A 22963-nucleotide genomic window follows, 5' to 3' on the forward strand; every position below is an offset into this window, starting at 1 on the left:
ATGATCACAACTCGGCAACATGACTTCACGCATCACTTTTACGGTTCTGGATACAAGATTGTTTATCCTGCTACTTCTTTTTTCCCCTTCCTATGCTTTTCTTTTCCTGTCCATTCCTTTATTCACTTGTAGTCTAACCTCGCTTTTGTGTATTTCACCTTTTCATTCCTTATCTGATCCTGTCCTCTTTTCTTGACTATTTAATTCATTCGCAGGGGAGTCGTTAATCAGGCTGAGCTCTCCAGTAAGCCACTTGTGTAATGACCTAAATATGGTGGTGCGACGGAAAATCTAGCCGGACCGAAAGTATTCATACAGCCCGGTCGGTTTGGTACACACGTGGACCAAACAAATGCAGCGTTGTTGTATACCTGAACACAGGCAGAATATTTATGTAGGGAACCAAGTGGGCAATACAACGTGAGAGGTCTCCCAGCTGTCATTAAACTCTGCTTACTGGAAACCCTTAGGTTTTTCATGCAGCATCAGTGGAGAAAGGAAGGTGAGCCGAACCACATCCTCATGTCAGCGTACAAAGTTTTGCAACAGCAGTAAGCAACTGATTGCTCACCTGAATCAATGTCAAGCTGAACGTAAACATCAAAGGTTCTGTAGAAAAATCAGCTGAAGTCCAAATCCAGCTGCCTGCAGCGTTCAACCAGTTATTGCTTATTATTAAAAAATAATAAAAAATAAAACAGCCTCTAGTCAGCTCTTTTTATTTGAATCTCTTGATTGAAGCGAACTGAAAATGTACTGAAACATGACTCGAAATTCAAAATAGATATCGAACTGTGATTTTTGCATGTCTTTACTCCCTACCTAAACATGTGTGCTACAGGGGCTGGGAAGTAACGCTGCTTCCCTTGTGGTAGTTTCCCATTTTCCTTCTAGATTGAAACCAAACAGGTGTTGGAAAAACTGAAGTGTTGCTGTTGAATCATTAAAGTGTAATAAACACTACAGTGTCAGCGGGTCTGTTTACCGTTGTTTTCCACGCTTGGTTAAACGTATTAATCTTTGAAAGTCACGTCTCATCAGTGACTTTCAGTGACATTTCAACTAATATGCTAATGTGCTTAGCGCTTTAGCTTCTTTTGCTAACTTTGGAAACATTTAGCGCACTTAGCTAGCCCTAAATTAATTTTCTGGATAAATGTTATCAACATGTTTGATGCCCACCATGCATTAAATATCATGTTGTTATGGAAGTTTATGCTTCAGCGTAGTGCCCACTGCTGCGTATTGTATTTTACAGTTGTATGATGGACTTAGATGACCTGGACCACAGATTCCTCCTCATTCACTTCTTCTTAATATAAGCATCATATTAACATTTCTGCTCAATCATGGTGATTGAAGCCGCCTTCATTGCTGTGTGTTACACAAAATATAGTAACTCCATCCTTCTAATTTAGTCTTTTTACAAGTTAGATTCTGTGTTTTTAATACACCACTGTTTGGTCCTTTCTTCTCCTTTGTCACTAATAGTGAAAAAGGTTTTTGACTTTTTCTTCAGAGTTATTGTGATATACTGTCCTTTCTAAGTTCATCAAAGCACAGTTATTAATGCTATATCCATACTACAACTGTGTGGTTTGAGCTTCTCTAAATGAATTGCCACATTCAAATTGGCTAATACAAATAAAACGTACACAGTATATCTTACATTCAAATACAACACGTTTTCCTTTTCCCCCAAAATCTACAAATAAACTTCCAGGCTACGTTTTTAGATTTTTTTTTTTAGCTGCTGCTAAAAATACAGTATGGACTACCTCTTTGGACGTTGTGAAGACAGAGCATCAGAACTGATGTCACAGAGGAAGTGTGATGAGACATCCAGTAGAAAATACTGTGGTGAGGCTAATCATAAGCCATGAGTTTGACTCTTCCGCTTCCCACGAAACTGGTTAAAATACGTTTCCTCTTTTTTTTTTTTAATAAGCTGTCATGTTATGGTGATGACGTGTTTTCTCATTGTGTATGAGAGATGTCAGCGGTTTGTATCATATTTTTCTTTATCTTTTCATAAGGTTAGGCAGTACCATGTCATTCCCTTGTGAGCTCTCCATCTGTTAGCATTTCAGTATGCGTTACTGTGCGAGGAGCAAGGCAGCCAAGAGACGACCCGATCCAACATCTTCTGAAGTTAACACCCAAATGTCTGTTTTACCTCAGAACATCCGCTGAAGATCTGAAGGTTCTCAGCTGAGAGAAAAGCCAGAGAATTACCTAGTTTATGACAAGCCTGCTCAACTTGAGTTGTAAGTTACTGTAAAGCTCTTACAAGTCTATTACTTTCAAATTAATTCTTTTGAGTAGAAGATTCCCTTAAAAGTTATGACTATTGCAGATTCAACGATGATATACAATCTCAAGATTTTGTAACTCTTTTGCCTCTTATTGCTCTCTAAAAGTAGAAGATATAAGAAAAGTATATTCTTATACTTTCTTATATCTATATATATCCTCATTGGTTAATCAATGTCCTCATTGATTAACCAATGAGGACATTGGTTAATCAAAAATCGGCATTTGGAGAAGAAATGTGGTCGCACAGTTTGGGAGAGAGCAGGAAATAGGATTTTCCTATGGTTGTGGTAGCTAGTGCAGTTAGCACAACAGTGATGTGGCTATCATTCATAGAGCTTGAGAATATTTTAGAAATGCTAGCTAAGCTTACCTAAAATTTACAAAAGGATGCTAACACAGCCATAGCACGTTCCATTACAGACACAGGTCGAAAGCTGAAAAGGATAAAAACAGACATGTACACTTTAGCTGTACTTCAGTTAGCCTTCCTGTTAGCTTCTTAAAGTCTCGTTCTCTCACAGACCCCAGTCATAACTCAACATGTAATAAAAAAAGAGTTCCCTTTTAAATTATTTCTTAGATTTCTGTGCTTCCTTTGACTTTTGTTTTTCCAACACCACTTTGTGCTGGTTGTACTTTAGGTTTGGCATCTGGTTTATAATCTGTCCGGCTTATTGTTGACCAAACTGAAAATCATTTTATTCTTGACAATTTCTCGATGCAACTCTATTGATGCAGCATTTTGTCAAGCAGTGAAGTTTTTAATGGGCGTACATAAGTATGTCTTTGCTAAACCAGTTCTACTACGCAATTCTACCAGAACTTTGACCTTTAATTCCTCAGTTTGACTTTACTATTTGCTGAGGAGACTGGTAATTATAGCGTCGTCTGTAACGAAGCTCTGCACCTTATTTGGTTATCAAAGTTTTCCTGTACTAATTGTCATCATATCTGAGTTAGACGAAGCTGAGGAAGCTGCATCTCCAGACTGCAGGACTGGTCTGCATCATGAGCACCACAAGGAATGTAAACTGAGAGAAGAGAGCATTTCACGACTCCGCGCGCTCACTCTTGGGTATCCTGGTTTATGGGATCTAAGTGCTCCTTTGTGTTTGTTTGCCTCGGCTCTCACATGTGAGTCCTGAAGTCACAGCCCCCCCCCCTCCGTGCCCCCCATTACGCTGTGTTTACACCGCTGGAGGGCTTCTCTGATGCTTGACCTGGCCTGGCCTGGCCTCATCACGTTGGAACGCCTCCAAAGTTCTTAGACTGTGAGTGCTTCTATCTTCCAGGCAGAGTACGCCTGTGACTTCTGGGATATTAGAGCATTTTGTTTTTGTTGGAAAAAAATTGTTAAGATTTTTTCGATTCTTGTCTTCTGATGTGTGCATGTGATGTCCAGTTGCGTGCTCCCTATCGCAGTGGTTTATGATGGAGTTTGAAGTGAGACCTAGTTTGATTATCTTCAAAGGATAAGAAGTTTATTTTTACAGCAACAAGCATCAGATCTTCTGACTATAAAAGAAGTAGACTAAAGGTCTGCGTTTTTGAATTCCACCTGAAGCGGAGCTGCGAACACAACTGAGCGCTCTGTGTTTGTTTGAAATCGTTTAATCTTTCCCTGACGGTGTTGTTTCTTGTTAATTGTGTTCTGTAGGACATAGAAATAAGCACCTCGCTTGAGTTGTTCTCTGCGCACCAGGTGAAGTGTCAGCAATGGGAGGGGAAAAAAGGCGTCTCTTTGTGGTGGGCGAAAAAGGAAAAATAAACTGTGTCAAAGATACAAAAGATGAAGCTGACAACACGTGCCGACTGGGTTTGCGGGAAGGAGCGGGCACGTGCGCCTCGATACACGAGCCTTGGCTTAGAGGAGAAGAGAGGAGAGCTACCTTTGCTCTGTTCTATTTTGGTTTTCGCTCGGGATGAGGAGCCAAGCTGGGCGCCATCCGCTAAATAAGTGATGGGAGAGGATGTGGAGGCTTTTTCTTTGGCGTTGGGAGGATTTTGGGCTGAGATCCACGCTGCCTCATTGCATCGAGCAGCGAGGATTCTTATTTAGAAGCCAGGGCACTGAAAAGTGTGTTACCAAAGGAACAGATTCACAAGAATGCTTCACAAGAAGGATATTTAAGATTTAGACATAATTATTTTTTGCCTCTTATTTTACATTCTAGCAAGGAGTAAAACATGTTACACCCAGTGGTAAGAATGTTAAGGTGGTGAAGTCTAAAAAGCAAGCTAGCAGGAAAATAACTAAACAAACTATTTTAACCAATATATCCATTGTTTTAGTCTTTAAATTATTATTTTTTTAATGTCTAATCTGATATGTCTCATGTATGGCTTGTCAAAAATCATTAAAAAATTACATAAGGTCAACAATCCTTTACTGGAAGCGGTAACTGGATGTTGAGTGGAAACTTGCTGGGACCATCTGTAGAGCAGCAAAATGTTCTTGCAGCTTTTCAACACTGCTGAACATCAGATTAGACTCTAATTTAATCTGTACATTAGATTAGCCTGAAATCTGATGCACAGATACGACCCTTTGTTTGAGCAAATTCACTTCTTTTCTCCGTGCTAAGCAGCTTTATCTCTGGAACATAGGTGGGTTTCCTCGCATGAATTATTCCCTTCAGGTCCAATTACAACTGTTCTGTTAAAATGGTACCAGAATCTTGGCCATGATGTTCCACGTCAACAATTTAGGCGATTCTTTTGGGATAGAAATGGAACAGTAAAAGAAAGACTCTTTATTGTCCCACATTGGGGAAATTCAGGTGTAACAGCAGCAAAGAACATGGAGGCATGTAGATTCAACACAGACACAAAATATTCAAATACGTAAAAAAGAAAAAAAATCCAGATTAAGAATATATGTAACATACTCTGAAAATGTACGTGTGTCATATACTGACTATTTACAACATAATGAAAGTAAAACTCACTTTGCTTCAAGTTAGAGAAAAGTCAGAACAACTGCTTTAACGATTTAACAACAATAAATTAGTCGAAAATTTGTCTTTTTTTTTTCTAAAATAGGATTAATGGCAAAAGAACAATATGATCTACATGCCAGATTACATTTTGTATTTTCCATTCTGTTATGATTTCATCCAACTGCAAAGTATTGTCACAGCCTCTGGCTTTCTCTGTGATATCTGGCAGATTACAAAAGGCGGCCATATTTATTTTGGCCAACAGTGACCTTTTAGTGACTTGGAGTGCTGTGTAAACAAATCTGTTCAAAGTTCTACATCGCTGGACTTGTGAAGTAGAAAAAACTGAGAAGGAAGCAGGAAATTATTTCTCACCAGGATATCAATGCAACGCCTGTGTCCATGTAGACCTTAAGAGGCCCAAAAACATTTAGATTTTTGTTTACACCAATTACTATGAATTGGAGCATTGTTGTTGCTGTCACCAAGTACAACTTGGTTCTAAATGCAGAAGGCCTTGATTTCATGTCTCTAAAATCAAGACCTTAAATTGTCTTAAATTCATTGGATACAATACGTTGGCCTTAAATAAGTCTTAGATGTTGTTATGGCAGGTCAATTTGATCTCATGTATTCTATGTATTTTTATTTTTATTTTTTTTTGTGAGTCTTCCCTGTTAGACAAGAGTTTGAGTTTGCGTTCACTGAATTTAGTGACTCAAGACACGCTAGCAAGGTATATTAGCCTTGCTAGGTAGCAAGAGGCAGCAAAAATTGTGATAAGACAGGAGAAAGGCCTGAACATGTTAGAGTCTGTAATCCATTTTCCTAAAGTCTTCAGAAAAAGTTCTCTTTATGCCAACATTTACCTTCTCAATCACTAACGGGACATTTTTATAGATCCCTCTTGTTTTAATTCAACCTTAGAAGATGCATTTGAGGATCTTCAGAGAATTACTTCAGTGCTTTCCCCAATATTTAAGCACAACTTTTATCCCATTTATACACTTTAACAGATTAGAATGTGTTGTGTCATTTATGGAGGAATTAAAGAACTCAGAAACCTTTATGTGACGTCAGATGAGAAAGTAAATCCAAATGTTTAGAGCTACTGTGGTATTTTTTGTGGCCAAAAGAATGACGCTCCACAGAGCTGCTGATGTGGCCAGTGCTAATATTAGTAGCACCTAAAAACCTGAAAACGACACTGAAACAAAAGTTTTCATCTCTACTGCTAACAGTTTCCAGTTCAGATCCCTACAGAAACTTTCGAAAACTGACACACATTTAAGGCTGGTTCTGAAAACACTCACACTTAAAGCTGACCCACCTGCAGATACTGTCTCTACTCGGTTTCCCTTCTGGCTCTAGACGGCTTTCTGCTCTTGCTGACCTAGATGGAATCTGCAAATGGACTCCATGCGGTCTGCAGCTTCTCTGTGGAAGTAGGCTGCAGTGTTTCACACAGAGGAGCCACTTTAGTCTGAGCACAAATCTGCACTTATTCTGTCTGATAGTAGAACAACAGTTTCCTGTTTGGGATTTTTGAAGCAGTGAGGATTGGAGGCGGGCAAGTTGATCCAAAATATTGATACCAATTCTGTATCGGTATTGGGTCAATATTAGTGTGCCAAGATTGATACTTTCGTTTCAAGTTCCATCATGAATTTTTGTTAGTTTTTTATTGAGGTTTTTCAACTCTACCTCAAAAAACACCTTCTGATTTTCTCTCAAATGGCAATTTTTGCACTCTGTTTATTTAGGTAAAATCCACACAAATTATGTTAATATGTTATTGATGCATTTTGTAGATGCCTATAAAATTTCTCTAGCTTATATCCTCGGTCTGAACAAAAGAATTTAAAGAAAAGAACACAAAAAACCCTAAAGATCAGAACTTAAATAAAAAAGTATCGTATCGGTGATACAGGCCCTATAGTTTATATTTGATCGATACCAAAATATAGAGTGTTGAACACTCTATATTTAACTCTATATTTCATTTGCAGTCATACATGTAGACTGATCAGCACTGATCCATGAACTCTAATACACACTGTCTGGGCCAGTATCTCTGGCCCAGACAGAAATAGAAGAAGAAAACTCAAATATTTTGACTTATTTTGATTTATTGGAGAACAGCTGAATAAACTAATTACATTTAATGTAGCCTCTTCACAAAAGACGATTCCCAAACTCCTTCAAGACGAATACATCAACTTTATATGCCTCTCGACTTGTTGTCCAGAGTGATTGTGACAGCAGAGAAAGCAAAGTGAATTTCTCTGAAACAAAACACAGCTGTGACGATGTTATTAGGGCAGAGAGTGAGGGGCTCGGGGAAGCAGCAGCAGCCACGTGAAGTCAGAGTGACTGCCAGGTGGCTGTGAGGGATGCTGGCAGACCTAATGACAGCTTGTTTTCATTGGCCTCCGCGGATAGGACAGGGACGGAGTGGGGATAATGGGTCAGAACGGGCAGAAAAGGTAAATAGCAGTAATGCTCTGTTCAGAAGAAACGAACCAGCCAGCCAGTGGGGGAGAGAAAAAAAAAGTAAGCAAAAAAATAGAAGAGTCAGGAGGAGAAGGAGGAGGGGGGGGGGCTCAGTATCTCCGGGTAGAGCTCGTTCATCTGCAGACCAAGCAGAGGTGCGGCTGAGCAGCCCCGCGCTCTGATTGGTGAGGCGAGACACTGCTCCATCCCTCCTCCTCCTCCATTACCCCCACCCCCAGCTGAAGAAAGAGGTGCAGCAGCAGCAGCAGCGTCAGACCCAGACGGCACAAGACTCCAATCCAGACGCAGCAAATTTTTTTCCCCGCAGCATCTTCCCTAGGATGAAATCTCCAGAGTGTCTGCGGACAGGCTTTGTGTTTTTTATCACTACTATCCAGCTCTGAATAACCGCATCTTCATCTGCAACCGGGCTTATAGATTTTTTTTTCTGTAAATAAGCTTTTTTTTTTGTTTGTTTCCATTGAAATTTACCATCCTAAAAGGAAAGGAAAGCCTTGATCTTAAAAAAAAAAAAAAAAAGGAAACAAAACATCCGTTGCCTTGCGCTGAAGAGGAAGACTCCGGGTCACCATGGGCAGGCAGGGGAACGACGTCTCGGCCGCGGCTCCCGGGATGCGCATCCAGTGCTCCCAGAGCAAGATGAGCCTGTCTGCGTCGTTCGAGGCGCTGGCCGTCTATTTCCCCTGCATGAACTCCTTTGATGAGGAAGATGGAGGTAAGACGACATCCGGGGAAATGTCACGCGCATTCAGCTTCTGCTGGCTTTGAGGTTGGTGGCGCTGAGCGAGCAGCTGGGAAAGATGCACCCATTTTTTATTTTTCTTTATTTCGGTTGGGAATTACGGCAGATTGAAAGAAGGAAGTTCAGTTATCATTGGTTGATAATGAAGTGATGTTTAGTTTTTCTATTGACCCCAGTAACAAAGATAATCTTATTAAAAATAATAATAATAATAAGAAGAAGAAGAAGCCTGACTTCGTGGGTTTGCGGATTATTTTCTGTGTTTTGCTTGGGTCAGAACCCCTGACATGTTGTGACATTGTGCCTCAAATAATTTACTTAATTGCTAATCATTTGATCAACACTCAAAACTAAAATTTACCCCAACAGTGTCAGGAAGTAACATTTGTTATTTATCAATTTTAAACAAACTCCGACTATCTGAATGCTGCTTCTTGCCTCATTCTGACTGTAATTTGCAGAAAAGATTCGTTTGGTTTGAAATGTTGTGGTTTTGAGGCTCATTGATGAGATCTGACTCGTCACTGATTGGCTGAGGAGATTCGCTGCAGACGTCAGAGACAAACCTTTGTCGCTGCATCTCCTATTGAAAATTTGTGAAGAGCAGGAAGAGGAGGCCGGCTCAATAACTGAGCTTTCAAGGCTGAAGAGGTTCATTACTGCAAAGTGTGTGTTTGCACAAAAGACCAAGAATCTTCCAGACATGTGACAACTACACACACCGGCAGAATATGACAGAGTGTTACAGAGAAAGCATTAAAATCAATTATTTATGAGTGATTTGTGTCCTTCCAGGGTCAACAATGTTGGATTGTTGGCCTCATTTTTAAGTCATGTGACTGCATGAATAGAGGTTTCACCATTCACATACTGTAAATCATTTGACTCCAGGAAGAATAAAGGAAGTCGTACACCTGAAGATGCCATGACAACCAGAGACGCACCAATCAATCAGCTAGAGCAGTGGTCCCCAAACTACGGCCCGTGGGCCGGATCCGGCCCGCCTCCACATTTGGTCCGGCCCCCTGAACAACACCAGAGAGCATTTAGATTTTTTTTCATATACCGTATTTTCTGGACTATAAGCCGCTACTTTTTGCCTAAGCTTTGAACCATGTGGCTTATAGCCCAGTGCTGCTTATATGTGGATTTTTCTTCAACCACCAGGGGGCTCTTTAGCAGGAAGTGAATCATTGAAAGTCAAAATTGGAAATAAAAGAAGAAAGAGAAGGGAAAAGTTATGTGGCCCTCACAGGAGAAAGTTTGGGGACCCCTGAGCTGGAGACTGAAATCAGTCCGTTTACTTCATTTCCTCTCTGGAGGTTATGTAGCAGATCCAATACTGAAAAATTTTCATTACAGGCACCAGAACTAACAACTTCCACAATTTCTTGCCAATAAGCACACACAAAAAAACACACAAACACATAAAACAAAACTCAAAAAAGCTAATTAAACTTCTTTGAGTTTAATAATTATCAGATAATTGTTAGGTGTCACACTCATACACCCCAACCTCCATACATCTTCTCATAAGTTACTTTTGGATTCAAAGCTATTTTCTCAAATCAGAAAAGAAAAAAAACTCTGGCACTTCATTTTTCTTTTATGTGCTATAGTCCTTACAAAAATGGATGAGGTCAAACTCGCCACTCAAAGTCCACTGGACATTGGTATCAGCCATGAAAAGCCTGGATTGGTGCATCTCTAGAGACTTCATCTTGTTTTGCTTTTATGAAAATAAATAAGGCTATTGGGTGAATAGAGAACACAGAAAGATGTGTAAGTATCAATTATCACAGTTGAACACCTGTCTCAGTATATTGTAAAAAGAAACATGGATCTGTTTCTGCTACCTGCCTCATCGGCAAACCATAATCACAGGTTTTCAAATATGGAAATGTGAAGGTGACTTTTTTTTGAAGCAAGTGATAAATGACTATATATGTCACATGGGTGTTGGGTCACATGAGTTGTCAGCAGCCTGTGTGGTAGGAACCTTTCTTTGTATTTTCACCCTGAAGGGGGAAACAGTTTTTGGCTGCAGAAGTAACTAGGTGCTGTCAAGATGCATAAGCATTTGGAAATGTGCTTGGCTTCAAGAGGTCACTGACGAGACGTAAAGAAAATAAGTAGATGACCTGCATAATGAGCAAAGGCGGCTCAATTTAAATGACAAGGCAATAATCAGTGAGTATCACCTCAGTGCCTTAAAGGGGCAGTGCTATGTGTTTTTCAGGTACATACCACCATTTTATAGCATAATCTTGTAACTATGTTACATTCAGCTGTTACAAAAATCCCATGTATATTAAAAAGAAATTTGACTTTGTAATTTAACATCTTGAAATTGGGCCTCTGTCTCTTTAAAAACTCCTGCTCTTTCTGAAACTCCGCCTTCAGGAAGTCATCACAACATGGCTCCTCTATTAACCCTTTAACAACGTTTTTACCAGCATTGCCCTGAGAAGCAGCTCATATAATGAGCTCAGCTGATGCACAGTACCAACAGATCCTTGCTAATTGCATGTGGCTAGTCTGAAGGAGCTGAGTGGGGGGTGAGGGGGTTTGCAGGGAGGCAGGTGACTTTTTACTTCAAAGCAGCAGCTTAAAGGCAGAGCTAGGTCCAATCAGACGTCTTGCACAGCTTAATGGTTGCCAAGGAAGATTAAACAATTTCTCAAACATGCATGAAAGAAACATTATAACAAAAAAAAGCTAAAAAAAAAGTTTATTTTATATAATGCTGCTGCTTAAAAGCATTAGCTTAGCCTATGCAATAAGCATTGGTCAAGTGATGAGGGCGACACCTGTTGTTTGTGTAGGTATGAGCACTACAGTAACCATAGTAACCGTGTGATCATGGACTGTGGATGAGCAGCAGCAGGTTTGATGTGGGGAAGGCAGTCAGCTGTCTTCTTGGATCAGTTTGAAGGGCTGAACTGGGAAGCATGGAGGATGGCAGTGGATTATGGACCCACCACGGTTCCTGTGGCAGTTGGAAGTACAAACCGTACTTGATATTCTGCTTGGCATGACATCCACACAGCGCCACCGGCGTATGGAGATTTATAAATCGGAATTCTTATACATTTGTCACATGATCCCAAAACCATCACTCACATGCTGGCATTAAGCAAGAGTTCCAAAAGACATGGTTCTCTCTTATGAATAAAAACAAGCACAAGGCTGTTCAGCAACCGTCCACGTGAATAAAGCCTGATTCGATTCGCAGTCATGAATTCATCACCCTCTCTCTGTTTCTCTTCTCCCGTCTCGTGTTGCGACTGTGTGCAGAAGCAGGAGGTAAGAAGCTGCGGAGCACCGTCCAGAGGAGCACGGAGACGGGGCTGGCGGTGGAGATGAGGAGCAGGATGACTCGGCAGGCCAGTCGGGAGTCCACAGACGGCAGCATGAACAGCTACAGCTCAGAGGGAAAGTAAGAGGACAGACAGACAGACAGACGGCTGCAGCCGTTACATGATCAGTTCAGACTGAAGCTGTGAAGTGGTACCTGACCTAACGCTGTCTTCAATCTGATCTCTGGCTTCCAGCCTCATCTTCCCCGGAGTGAGGCTCTCCTCGGACGCTCAGTTCAGCGACTTCCTGGATGGTCTCGGACCCGCCCAGCTGGTTGGACGGCAGACTTTGGCCACTCCACCAATGGGTGAGAAGAAACTTGTAACATTTTTTTTTTTATAATAAAAGAAAACTAGTAATTATAAAGCTTTTGACTTTTTTTAAAAAAATATCTCATTCTATCTGCTTTTTTAGGGGACATCCAAATAGGCATGGTGGAGAAAAAGGGAGCCCTGGAGGTTGAGGTCATCAGAGCCCGGGGCCTTGTGGGTAAACCAGGATCCAAGGCACTGCCAGGTAGTTCATGTTCTCAGACAGACCAAATGTATCATTATATATTCAAAATCAGAAAGAGGATTATTAAATAATTTCACTGCTCCAATGATAAAATTATATTTACCAAAAAATCTTGTAAATACTTGACTGCTTCATCTTACCTGAACTGAGTTGAATCATCAGTTCAGGTTTCAAATGTAAAGTGTTCATCATTCATTTTATTGAATATGTAAAAAATTAAAGTTGGTTGCCGAGGCTGGCTTCCTGCTTTTCAGGTCAACCAATCAGATGTTGGTGTCGGTATGACGACATGCTGTCTCAGTTAAATTGTCCTCATCCTGAACCGGAGCACAGAAACCATCAGAACCTAAAATGAATCATGTTTAGAATAATGAAGTCTGATCTGATCTAGCGCACTTCAGATTTTCTTAATGTGTTTTTCAAAAATAATTGGTATGTTCAATGAATGTGTTTAACATTATTTTATTTATAAAAACTAGAAATTCTTAAGGTTTTTTTTAGTTGTGGAACTTTATGTAATTACAGGGTCTGTAATTAATTAGTCAATTGCAATTAATCGCATTTTGATCAAAAACCATATAACAACAAAACAAACAGCGTTTAAGATTCAAAAAACCCCTTTTTGCTGCTAAATGATTTAATATATAAACATATGAGCTCAACAGCAAATATATTTACTGTTTTTAATCTGTTACTCAGGTTATTCAACCATCAGATTGGTGCAAAGTGCTGCTATAGTTATTCAGCTTTCTGGTATTTCAGGAACTCCTGATTGTTCATGGAACGTCTTTAGTAAAATGTGAACTGTGGACACTGACGTTAGCGTTGGGGATTTCTGTGCAGCTGCTACATGTTTAGCATGTTTAGCTATTTTAGTCTTGAATAGCTTCACTAATAGGTTAACTCCTTTTAGCACAACTTGAACACAATAGTCTTTTCCAGCATCCCATCAGATGTTTTTTTTGAAGCAACAATAGGCTCCCATGGGCCAAGAGAACAAGCAAGTTTCAGCTAGCAGCTAGCTAGCTGTTAGATCTAGCTAGGATCTAGCTAGGATCTAGCTAGATCTAACAGACTAGCTAGATCCTAGTCTGTTTTGTTTTTGGGGGGAAGGAGGTAAACTCGCTGCATTGTAGCATTTGGGATTCTTAATACAAAGCAAGCAGCGTGTCCAAAACCGCAACTCACCTTTCTCTCTTTTGTCAATTCCAGCACCATATGTAAAGGTCTACCTTTTGGAAAACGGAGCCTGCATAGCCAAAAAGAAAACAAAAGTAGCAAGAAAAACTCTGGACCCTCTCTACCAGCAGCAACTGCCGTTTGAGGAGAGTCCAGGAGGGAAAGTTTTACAGGTGACAAAATGATTCTTTTGACTGGTCACCTTCTTGTTTGATCAAAAAGTTCTGCATTTTTATCAACTGTTGTGGTTTTTATTTATTTTTATGCTTTCTCAGGTCATCGTCTGGGGCGACTATGGCCGCATGGACCACAAATCCTTCATGGGAGCAGTCCAGATCCTGCTAGACGACCTGGACCTGTCCAACATGGTGATCGGCTGGTACAAGCTCTTCCCTCCTTCCTCGCTAGTGGACCCCACGCTGGCCCCGCTGACGAGAAGAGCTTCCCAATCCTCGCTGGACAGCTTCTCGCGATCGTAGCAGCGTTGCGGACCTAACAGCGTCGTTGTAGCAGCCGGTGTTGCGATTTGCAGGTCACGAGGCCCCACCCCGGTTACACTGCATGCTTGATGTTGTGTCTTCTGAGCCTGTTTTTAGGGGCGCAAAACAAAAAAGAAAAACAACAAAAAAGAAATAATAAAACGTGATCCTGTGTTTTAAGCAAAAACGTTGCGCACATTGTGCACGTGGCAAAGCGCGTTGCAAGCACCCAGCGGCAGGGAATTGCCAGGTGTCGTTTGTCATTCGGGGGAAGCCGGGACGAACTCCTTAGCACGAGGAACTCATCGGTTCCGGCTTTTTCTTCCAATTCGAAGCCATGGGGAGGGGCCGACACCGGGAACCACTAAACGAGTTCCGGCAGAGGCTCCTTTTTAGAATGAAAAAAAAAATCAATGTTATGTTGATTTTTTACAATTTTTTCCTGTCTTTTTTTTTTTTTTTTATGTCTGTGTACTTTTATCTGAATGGGGCAGGGGGGGTGGCGGTGTTTCTGACCAGATGCTTGGTCACACCATGCCAACAAACCTAGCGACATAAATGCAGTTGTGGAGAACAACACTTTCAACGAGGGGGAGGGTGTGTGTGTGTGTGTCTATCCTCCTACATGCAAGACAAATGCATTGCATCCTCTGGGTTTATGTGCTGATCCATCTTTGCTGGTAAATCACCAGTTAATCAGGGGCAATACTGAAGTGGCCACCCACCAACACTCCAGAATACACAGTAGCAATCCCAACCCCATGAAAAAAAAAACTAAAAAAGTACAACTTTTTATTTTACTCCTTTGTTGATATACCGTACGAAAAATCAAACTATAATTTATTTTTTTTTTTACCCCTTTTCAGTTAATTTGCATGGGCACAAACTCTTAGCTGAATTTAAAAAGAAAAGTATATATATATTTATTTTCTTGAGGCTGTAACTTGCAAAAAAAAAGAGAAGAATAAAAGTTGAAGAAAACTAAATGAAACAAATCAGCCATTTTCAACGATTTATATTATTTTTAAAGAAATATTTCACTAGTGCATGGTTTTCAAGGGGAGTGAATGCTACATTGTGACAAAAAAAAGACATTAGTTTATCATTCTTTAGACCATTCATGGGTGTTTTTTCAGACATTCAGATAAGGGAACTTAAAAAAAAAACATTTGGAGTTATTTAAGAAAAAAGTGACAATGAAAATAAATGTTAGTCATTTATTTCATTGTAAAATGCTCCAGCCTTATAAAGAAACATTATGTGCAAATTGTACATTTCTCTTTTTCTTCCTGGTCCCAGGGTACTTCTCTCTGTAGTATTCACTGCTACCACCACTTAGTTCCCTGATATGGTCCTAATTTTAGGACTCAGTTACTTTACAGTTCTGCATTGTTTTTAATACGGTTTTCTTTTTTCTTATTTTGTTTTAAATCGAATTTGATTTTACAAGCATGTTGAAAAGGATTTTCTGCAACATGTCTTGGGCACACCTTACAGTAACTCAGCATGTTTTGATAAAGATGATATTTGGACTTTTTGCAGATTCTTGTACAGTGCATGTGAACTTTATTACTTTTCTCCCTCGCAATTAATTGAGCAGCAAATTAGAAGTTGGTCTTCCGCGGCCAGTTATCGAGGTCTAAAACAAGATAAGAGAAAAGAAGAAGAAGAAAAAAAAACAAAAACAAAAAAACATTCCATCCCCAAAGTCATATTTTCTTTCAGAATTTTTGAGGGAAAACAAACAAAATAAAAAAGAGAAAGAGAAAAAAAAAGTTTTATATTTTATCAAAGCAGGCAAAATAAATGTGATTTCCAAGTATATTTATTTTGACGCTGTCGTCAACAAACATGCAAAAACGATCCTTTTTTGGTGCGTCCAGGCACCCGTAGCGTCGTTAAGGGGGCAGGCTGTGGTTCGGTTTTACAAGCACTCTTGGTGAAGACGAGCAAATCACAAGTTTAAATAACAATAGGGGATATTGCCACAGAAATCTTTTTTTTTTCTTTGTTTTTTTTTTGTTGTTTTTTTTTTTTTTGAATGAAAATGAAATTAATTTACTATATTTTTGTTAATTTCATTTTAAAGCCAAGACCAGTTTATTTTTTATTTTCTATTTTTAGTAATTACCAATACTTCCCGTGTCTGGGAGGCATATGAGTCTTACAGTCGCAGTATGTCTGAATGAAATGGAACTGAGGCATTGTTCCTTTTTCCACACGAGAAAAAAAAAAAAAAAGATGCATTTTAATATCTAAAAATCAACTTCGTCCCTGTAACAGAATACAGTATATATTTTGAATTTACTGCTCACTGTACATACCTTTAGATGTCAGAATTTGAATAGACCATAAGCAGATATGTATGTTCTCTCTTTGGAGCAGGAAAAATGCCTCAGGATGACAAAGACATATGTTGTTTCTTTTTGAATGCCTTTTTGATTTCCTCTTTTTTGGTGCAATGTGTTAATGCCAAGGCTATGTCTTGGTGAAGTATGGTTGAGTACAGAGATTTATGTAAGTTATTTTTCAAATTAAAAATAAAAGAAATTGATATTACATTGATACAAATTGTTGCGTTTTGATTCAGCGCCGACGGAAAAGCACCAGAGGAGCAAATCGATTTGGAGAAACAGAAAACGTCATTTACCTTTCAGATCTGATTTGGGGAAAACCTAAAAGGAAAAAAAAAAAAAAAAAAAACACCTGGCAGGATGAGCTCAGAGGAAAAGTTGGACTTTTGTTCGTTCTAATGTGGCAACGCAATCGTTTACATGATAATGCTGCATTTCCGCTTCGCTAAGCATCTTTTTAAAGCCCTTGCAGCATAAATCATTTAGCCACAATGGCAGCAGCAACAAAACAAAACCAACTAAGAGAAGCAGACTCCCGTCTCGCTGCCAGGACTGACCTTAGCACCCATTCATCTCCTGCAGTTCGTCAGACTTTCTTGCAGGAATATTGCTGATCTCAACAGATCATACCTTCTCTCTGCTTCACTCAGTTCAGCTGAAACTTTTAGGTTCCAGCTGAAACACCTTTTGAGCTGATGTTACGATGTCAGGATTAAAGGGAGAAACATCATCTCTGCGGTCGTTTATACGTTCTACCAGCATTGTTTCAAATCTTGGAGCGACAACGGCAAGACGGCAAACATTTACCAACTTTACGCAAGGATTCTTACTCTGCCAGGATTGGATTAGAATGTCCACTTTTATTCAATCAACAAGTTCATTTCTTAAATGAAGTTGTTGTAAAATGGTAAATTGCAGAACTCAACATTTGGGTTTCCATCAATGTATTGTTAAAAATGCGGGTGGAGGGGGATCTGCCAGTGGAGCTAGTATATGTTTTGCCAGTATTCAATTATTAATCACTTAAAACAGGCTCCTGTATCTTGCTAGGAAGTTACTTGTGAGTTTTGTTTTATCTCAAGTGTACTAAGATATTTGCAACAAAAAAAAAACTAAACAGAAACATTTGGTGAGATTTTGTGTTTTTGCAGTGTAGAGTAGACAGTTAATGTGGGAAACAAGGAATCGATGCAAGTACATATAGAGATGCCACCCAAAAACCCCAGGATCATGAAGTACAGGCATCTCTCAAAAATTAGTCAAAATGTTGAAAGTCTGAATTTTGAAAAAAAAAAAAAAAAAAGTCAGAAATGACTCACACTTCTCAAAAATCAACTGAACAATCTTTATTGGTATTGGAGCAATCAGTCACTTCTTATAAATACTGAAGATCTTTTTGCATGCTTCCATTGGTAATTTAGAGATTTATGCTTGATAGTTCATGAAGGCACAGACTGACAGATTCATCCACAGAGTCTTTAACGGAGTCGAGTCGGGACTCAAACCGGGCCACTATATTTCATTTTTGGGGAGTTCTCTGGAACATCTGGAAACTACTGTGGATAAAAAAGGATTATTTATAAAATCAAGAAAATTACAGACAACCCAGAGCATTTATGAGACTGTAATACAACCACAGTGTCTTCAGTCATCGGCTTCTTCAGCTGCTGACTGTAATGCAGAAAATTGAGAGAGCAAAGTAGTGACTGTAATAAATTAACACTGTTGTTATCTAAGCAACAGATTATATTAGCAAATCAAATGAAATTAACAGGATTTCTATATTTTTTAAATCAAATTATACATAGACAAACACAAAACTTTTACTCTTTTACTCTGTTAGTGGAGCAAAAAGTCAAGAGCAGCAAATTGCCATTCATCCCACAAGTCCTTATTTAGGGTGAGGCTCCTGATGTCAAGGCCAGTCAAATGAATATTTCATCTAATTTGAGTTTTTCATTAAGTCTCTTTGTTTCCACTCAAACCTTTCATGATCAAATTTAAACTGAAAGAAAGCTCAGGAAGAGTTATTTTTGGCGTGTGCTCCTGCAGCCATAAAAGGCCGGACACTGATAAAACTCTGTCTCACGTTAGTTTGTGTTTTCTTCCGTTATTGTGTAAAAATAAACATGACTCGCAGATGACTGAGGTTTACATGGAAAGAAGGACTTCCTGTTCACATGGTATAAAGGGAGAATACCCAGTGCATTCCTTCAGTTCACCTCATCAGACTGAAGTATGACGAACTGGATCAGGACGGACCGCGTTCAGACTGCTCTGAACTGGAACTAATCTGATTGGACGCAACTGGATTTATCTTCAGTACCTGGAGATGGCATGTCTTGTGTAGCTGCTGACTCTGTGCTCATCAGGTTTGTGATTTACTGAACATTTCCTGAACTAAGTATCAACATAATCAAAATCAAATGAGCTGTTTTGAACTGTTCTTCTTTCCCTTTGCAGATTTTCCTTTCTAAGGATCTGTCCTCCATGATGCTGCTGTCCTGGAACTCTGTGAAGCAACACTTTGAGGAGACGGCCTCTCAGGCATTGGACGTTTTCACCACCGGTGAAAGGACGACCTGGATGAGGACCTTCCTCCTCCTCCTCACCTGCATCACATCGAGCCTCCTGCTCGGCTCCCTGCTCTTCCTCTACCTCCTCTTCGGCGTGGATTATGAAGTGGAAGTCGCAAGTGGCATTACAGTCTGCTTCGGGGTTTCGCTCACTGTTGCCCTTTTCTTTTCAAACAGAGTGAGATGTCTGGGGACTCTGTTTGTGGTTTCCATTTTCATGAAGAAGAGCCGGAACTTGCTGCTGACCGCTGGAACGAGTTTAGTCGTCCTTCAAAACATCCGCAACACTCTGCGGAACCTGACCCGCCTGATGCAGAGTATGATCTGCAACTTGAAGGCAAAGAAAGAATCCATCGTTGCTCCATTTAGCAACTATGTCAAGATGTTGGAGTGGATCGGAGACGTCCTCAGAGGGGTTACCGACCTGGGAGTTGTCAACCTTGACTCAAAGTTGAAGGTTTCGCCGAGAATAGAGTCAGAAGTGTTCAGGTTGAAGCTGAGCGAGGCCGAGCAGAGGCTGAATGAGACCGTAAGGTACGCTCAGGGCGTCATGGAAACAATCTTCTCTGTGACGGACAAGATGCTTCCCGCCGTCAGCTTCCTCATCCTGTTCACATTCATAGCTTTACGTGTCAGAAAGTACTGCAACAACGTGAAGTACGAGAACAGCTTCATCAGCAGGAGGTTTGTTAAGTTTGATGAGAAGCAGAAGGCCGAAGGGAAGCCTCACGTTCTCCCGCTCACCCCGAAGGAAGAGAAGCGGTACGCTGCCATTCCGTCGGTGCGTCCCACCAGCAGCGAGGGGAAAGCCATGCTGAAGTTTGGAGCTCCGGTAATCTCCCACTTTGTTGCCTGGGCCCTTTTTATAACGGTGGATGCCTTGCTGTACTGCTTTGTTGATATTGTCACGAAAAAATTATCGGAGCTGAAGCCATTTCACGTGCCCCTGATGATCAGCTTCAAGGTAAGTTTTGTGATTTTTAGTATAGGTTGATTTTTTTTTCTTTACGATGGCGTAAAGAAAATGTAGATAGAAAAAAGAGAGTAAATTTCCGCAAAAAAAACAACTCTGAGATTAATTTAAGAAATTTTCTAGAAAAAAAAAACTAAGAAATTTTTGAGTTACAAAAGGAAAAAAATTGCTAGAAAATTTTCAAAAATTTTAAAATTAATATTTTTTTCTAGAAAACCACAGAAATTTCTGAGTTTCAAAAGTGAAATATTTTTGACTTTTGGAAATTTCCTGAGTTTCAACTTTTGACATCAGAAATGTCTTTGTTTTTCTATACAATTTCTGAGTTTTTGTGTAAGTCTACTCTCCTTCTTACAATGGCCCTAATAAGTCATTGTAGATCTTTCCTTTAATAATCAGAAGACTCGCTCTATTTCCTTTTCAGGGGATTGCGACTTTGATAGGCATACAGATTGAAGAAGAAAAAAGTCAAAGGGATTTTTCCTACTCTGTGACTTTGTTTGAGAGGAAGTGTCTCCCTGAACCCGAGCTGCTTTTGTATAACTCTGTGCTGCCGCTGAGCGCCATCCTCATCATCCTGATCATTATGGCTCTGATGGCTTCCAAAGTCTCCCAGCTCAGACTAATGGTCTGTGATCGGTTCTTTTCCGATGCCAGCAATGAAAGGGTGGAGTTCCTGCATCGCAAGATCCTGAGAAAAAGATTAAAAATGAACAAGAAGGAAAATGAAAGCAGCATTATGTCATTTATTCTAAAGGTTAGCCTATAAATTTATTGCAGTATGCTATGCCATGTGTGCTAAATGTACGTTAAACAATGCCTCTAACGGGAAGTGTTTTTCTCTCTCTCTCTTTAGCTACATTTCTGGTGTCCGATGTTCTTCCGACCCAAAGATGAGCCTCAGAGTATTGCTTAAAGATATGGTTCTCTTTCCCCATAATGCTATCATGCTCAATCAGTTGCAGGTTTGTTAAAGACACTGAATGTTTTAAATTTCAAAAATGGTCCATCTTCAGGATGGGAAAATACATGGATCATGGTATTTAAAGACTAGATTTGTGTGGATGCACCAAACCTGGAATCAACTACCTTTCTTCCTGGTTAAGATCAGGAATGCTCTGATCTTACCCAACATATCGACTTGAGATCCCAATCAAGACTTTTCAATGACAAAACTCAACCTGCAAGACTCGTTCAGCGGGTCCAGAGAGCCATGTGAGGCCAGATGTTTAAAATAACAACTGAGAACACTACACTATGTGCTGTACACATTACTTTGTTGCTCTTCCAAGTCTGGGCCTCAATATGACACTACTAGCTGCTCCAGCCCCTGGTCTGTGTCAAGTGACTGCTCTGTGTTGTGTTCAGGTTCATCTGGCTATTTGAGAGAAGCTGCGCAGAGAGCAGCTCAAATACTTGTTCTGGAATTGTATCATATTCAATGCAAAGCACTACGTTTCTAAAGCAGAAGTTCAACTTTTTCCTGTAAGTTTTATTTATTTAATTATTTTTTACATTGAAAAAAATGATGAAAAGTGTTACAAACTGACAGGTCAACAAGTCATATCAAAATCAGAGTGCAAACAAGCTAATGTTAGCTTCAGTACCTCATCGACAGGAGCAAGAAGTGAGATCAATGAAGATCACTGAAGACTGCATAATAACACATTTTACAGCATATTGTCTGAAGATTACAGTAGCTAGCTATTCTCACCAAAATAAACTATGTGGTCCAACAAATTATTGGCAGCATATTTCTGTCTGGCAGAAACTACGCCGTTGGGACAAAATATGTTCATTGTTAAGGAAAGCTGCTACTCCAGTGCCCAAAACATTATTGGTGAGTGAGTTAAGTAGAAAACAGCTACATTATGTTGACTGTGACATACTGATAGAATAGGATAGGTTTATATGACAGGGTCTTGGCACTGCTGCAAATTGACCAGACTTCACCAAAATGCTATTTCTAATTTCTGGATGAAATATGTTGTGAATTTAAACAGCATAAGACTGGAACTGGGTAAATATAATTAATTGTCTTGGGTAAATATTTGGGGCAAATACATCCTGACTGAGACATTCCAGTGTAATCTGATTACTTGCATGAACGCCTACAGGTCACTGTGTCCAGCTCCCCAGGGAAAACGTCGTATCAGGCTGATTTAAGCAGTGTTTGGTAGAGACAATGGAAAGCAGCCAATACTCCAAGTTACCTTACTGAGTTGAAACTGTAATGCACAGTTTCCCTAATATTTTGCACCAATAATAAACAAGAAAACTGTAAACTACTATGTTTTTGATTATTCTGAAACAATAAGCTGACAGATCTGATTGACCTGATATACTGCTGTGACGAAAATATGAACATAATAAATATAACATTCCATTAAACTGTGCTATTTTCACTGTGTCTGTTGCAATATGTCTACACATATCTCACAGATCGATGGCAAACCATGAGTCAGTTCAATTCATCTTCACCGAGTTCTCACTTTCATTGTGTAAGGAGACAGGTAACATTATTTTTAGACAAATATCAGACCATATTCCACATATAAATAGACTTTTGTGTTTTTTTCACACAGAGAAGGCTGCAAGGAACCTCATTTTCAGTGCGAAGTATTCAGATGTATGTCTGTGCACGCTGCAGAGCGCAGAGCAGCTCCAGTTGCTTATGTAACCTATGACAGATATACCCTACATGTGCAGGAAGCAGAGTTATGTTCTCCCTTTTCCTGCGCTGTCATTTCCTGTAAAGATCTCCCAGGAGTTTCTTCGCCTCTCTTAGAGCTCACAGCCAGCTTTGACTCGCAGAGGTGATGGCCGAGTATTAAAAGGTCAAAAACTGTTGACTTACGTGCTTTTCTTTGGCACTATTTTCTGGTAGAAAAAAGTATGGATGGTATGACGTTTGTAGCACAACGTTCCATAGGGGGAAACAGATGGATTAGTAAATGAGCCAATTATTAATATACGTATAACTGAAAAAGTCTGCCTTTCCTGGCTTCAAAATTT

At 39.8% G+C, this 22963-nt stretch overlaps 2 protein-coding genes across 46 annotated transcripts in view; both read left to right on the top strand.

Moving 5' to 3' along the window:
* The window catches only part of rims2a (regulating synaptic membrane exocytosis 2a), a 161687-nt gene extending 145083 nt beyond the window's left edge, over window positions 1-16604 (top strand). For 44 of the 45 annotated variants that reach the window (XM_017309469.2, XM_017309459.2, XM_017309471.2 and 41 more), the window contains 5 exons: window positions 11809-11950; window positions 12066-12178; window positions 12286-12387; window positions 13600-13739; window positions 13842-16604. In XM_017309469.2, coding sequence (XP_017164958.2) covers window positions 11809-11950; window positions 12066-12178; window positions 12286-12387; window positions 13600-13739; window positions 13842-14045 — 701 coding nt within the window. In that variant the 3' untranslated portion in view covers window positions 14046-16604. Of the gene's footprint in view, window positions 1-7853; window positions 8485-11808; window positions 11951-12065; window positions 12179-12285; window positions 12388-13599; window positions 13740-13841 lie in introns of those variants that run through there. The other variant, XM_008431852.3, reaches the window with a different exon arrangement.
* A 94-nt stretch (window positions 16605-16698) lies between these two features.
* dcstamp (dendrocyte expressed seven transmembrane protein) lies at window positions 16699-22339 on the top strand. The gene is made up of 3 exons (XM_081597450.1): window positions 16699-19939; window positions 20373-20705; window positions 20805-22339. Exons 1-3 carry the CDS (start codon window positions 18890-18892, stop codon window positions 20862-20864), a joined length of 1443 nt encoding a protein of 480 aa, XP_081453576.1. The 5' UTR covers window positions 16699-18889; the 3' UTR covers window positions 20865-22339.
* The last annotated feature ends 624 nt before the right edge of the window (window positions 22340-22963 follow it).

Source organism: Poecilia reticulata, chromosome 16 (genome assembly GCF_904066995.2).
Source record: "Poecilia reticulata chromosome 16, P_reticulata-male-v2, whole genome shotgun sequence".
Lineage (NCBI taxonomy): Eukaryota > Metazoa > Chordata > Actinopteri > Cyprinodontiformes > Poeciliidae > Poecilia > Poecilia reticulata.

Bases quoted from the DNA above. Each gene is read 5' to 3' on its own strand.
- dcstamp (XM_081597450.1), top strand. From the start codon at position 18,890: ATGATGCTGCTGTCCTGGAACTCTGTGAAGCAACACTTTGAGGAGACG. The intron at 19,940-20,372 runs GTAAGTTTTGTG...TTTCCTTTTCAG, and splicing joins CCCTGATGATCAGCTTCAAG to GGGATTGCGACTTTGATAGG. The intron at 20,706-20,804 runs GTTAGCCTATAA...CTCTCTCTTTAG, and splicing joins TTATGTCATTTATTCTAAAG to CTACATTTCTGGTGTCCGAT.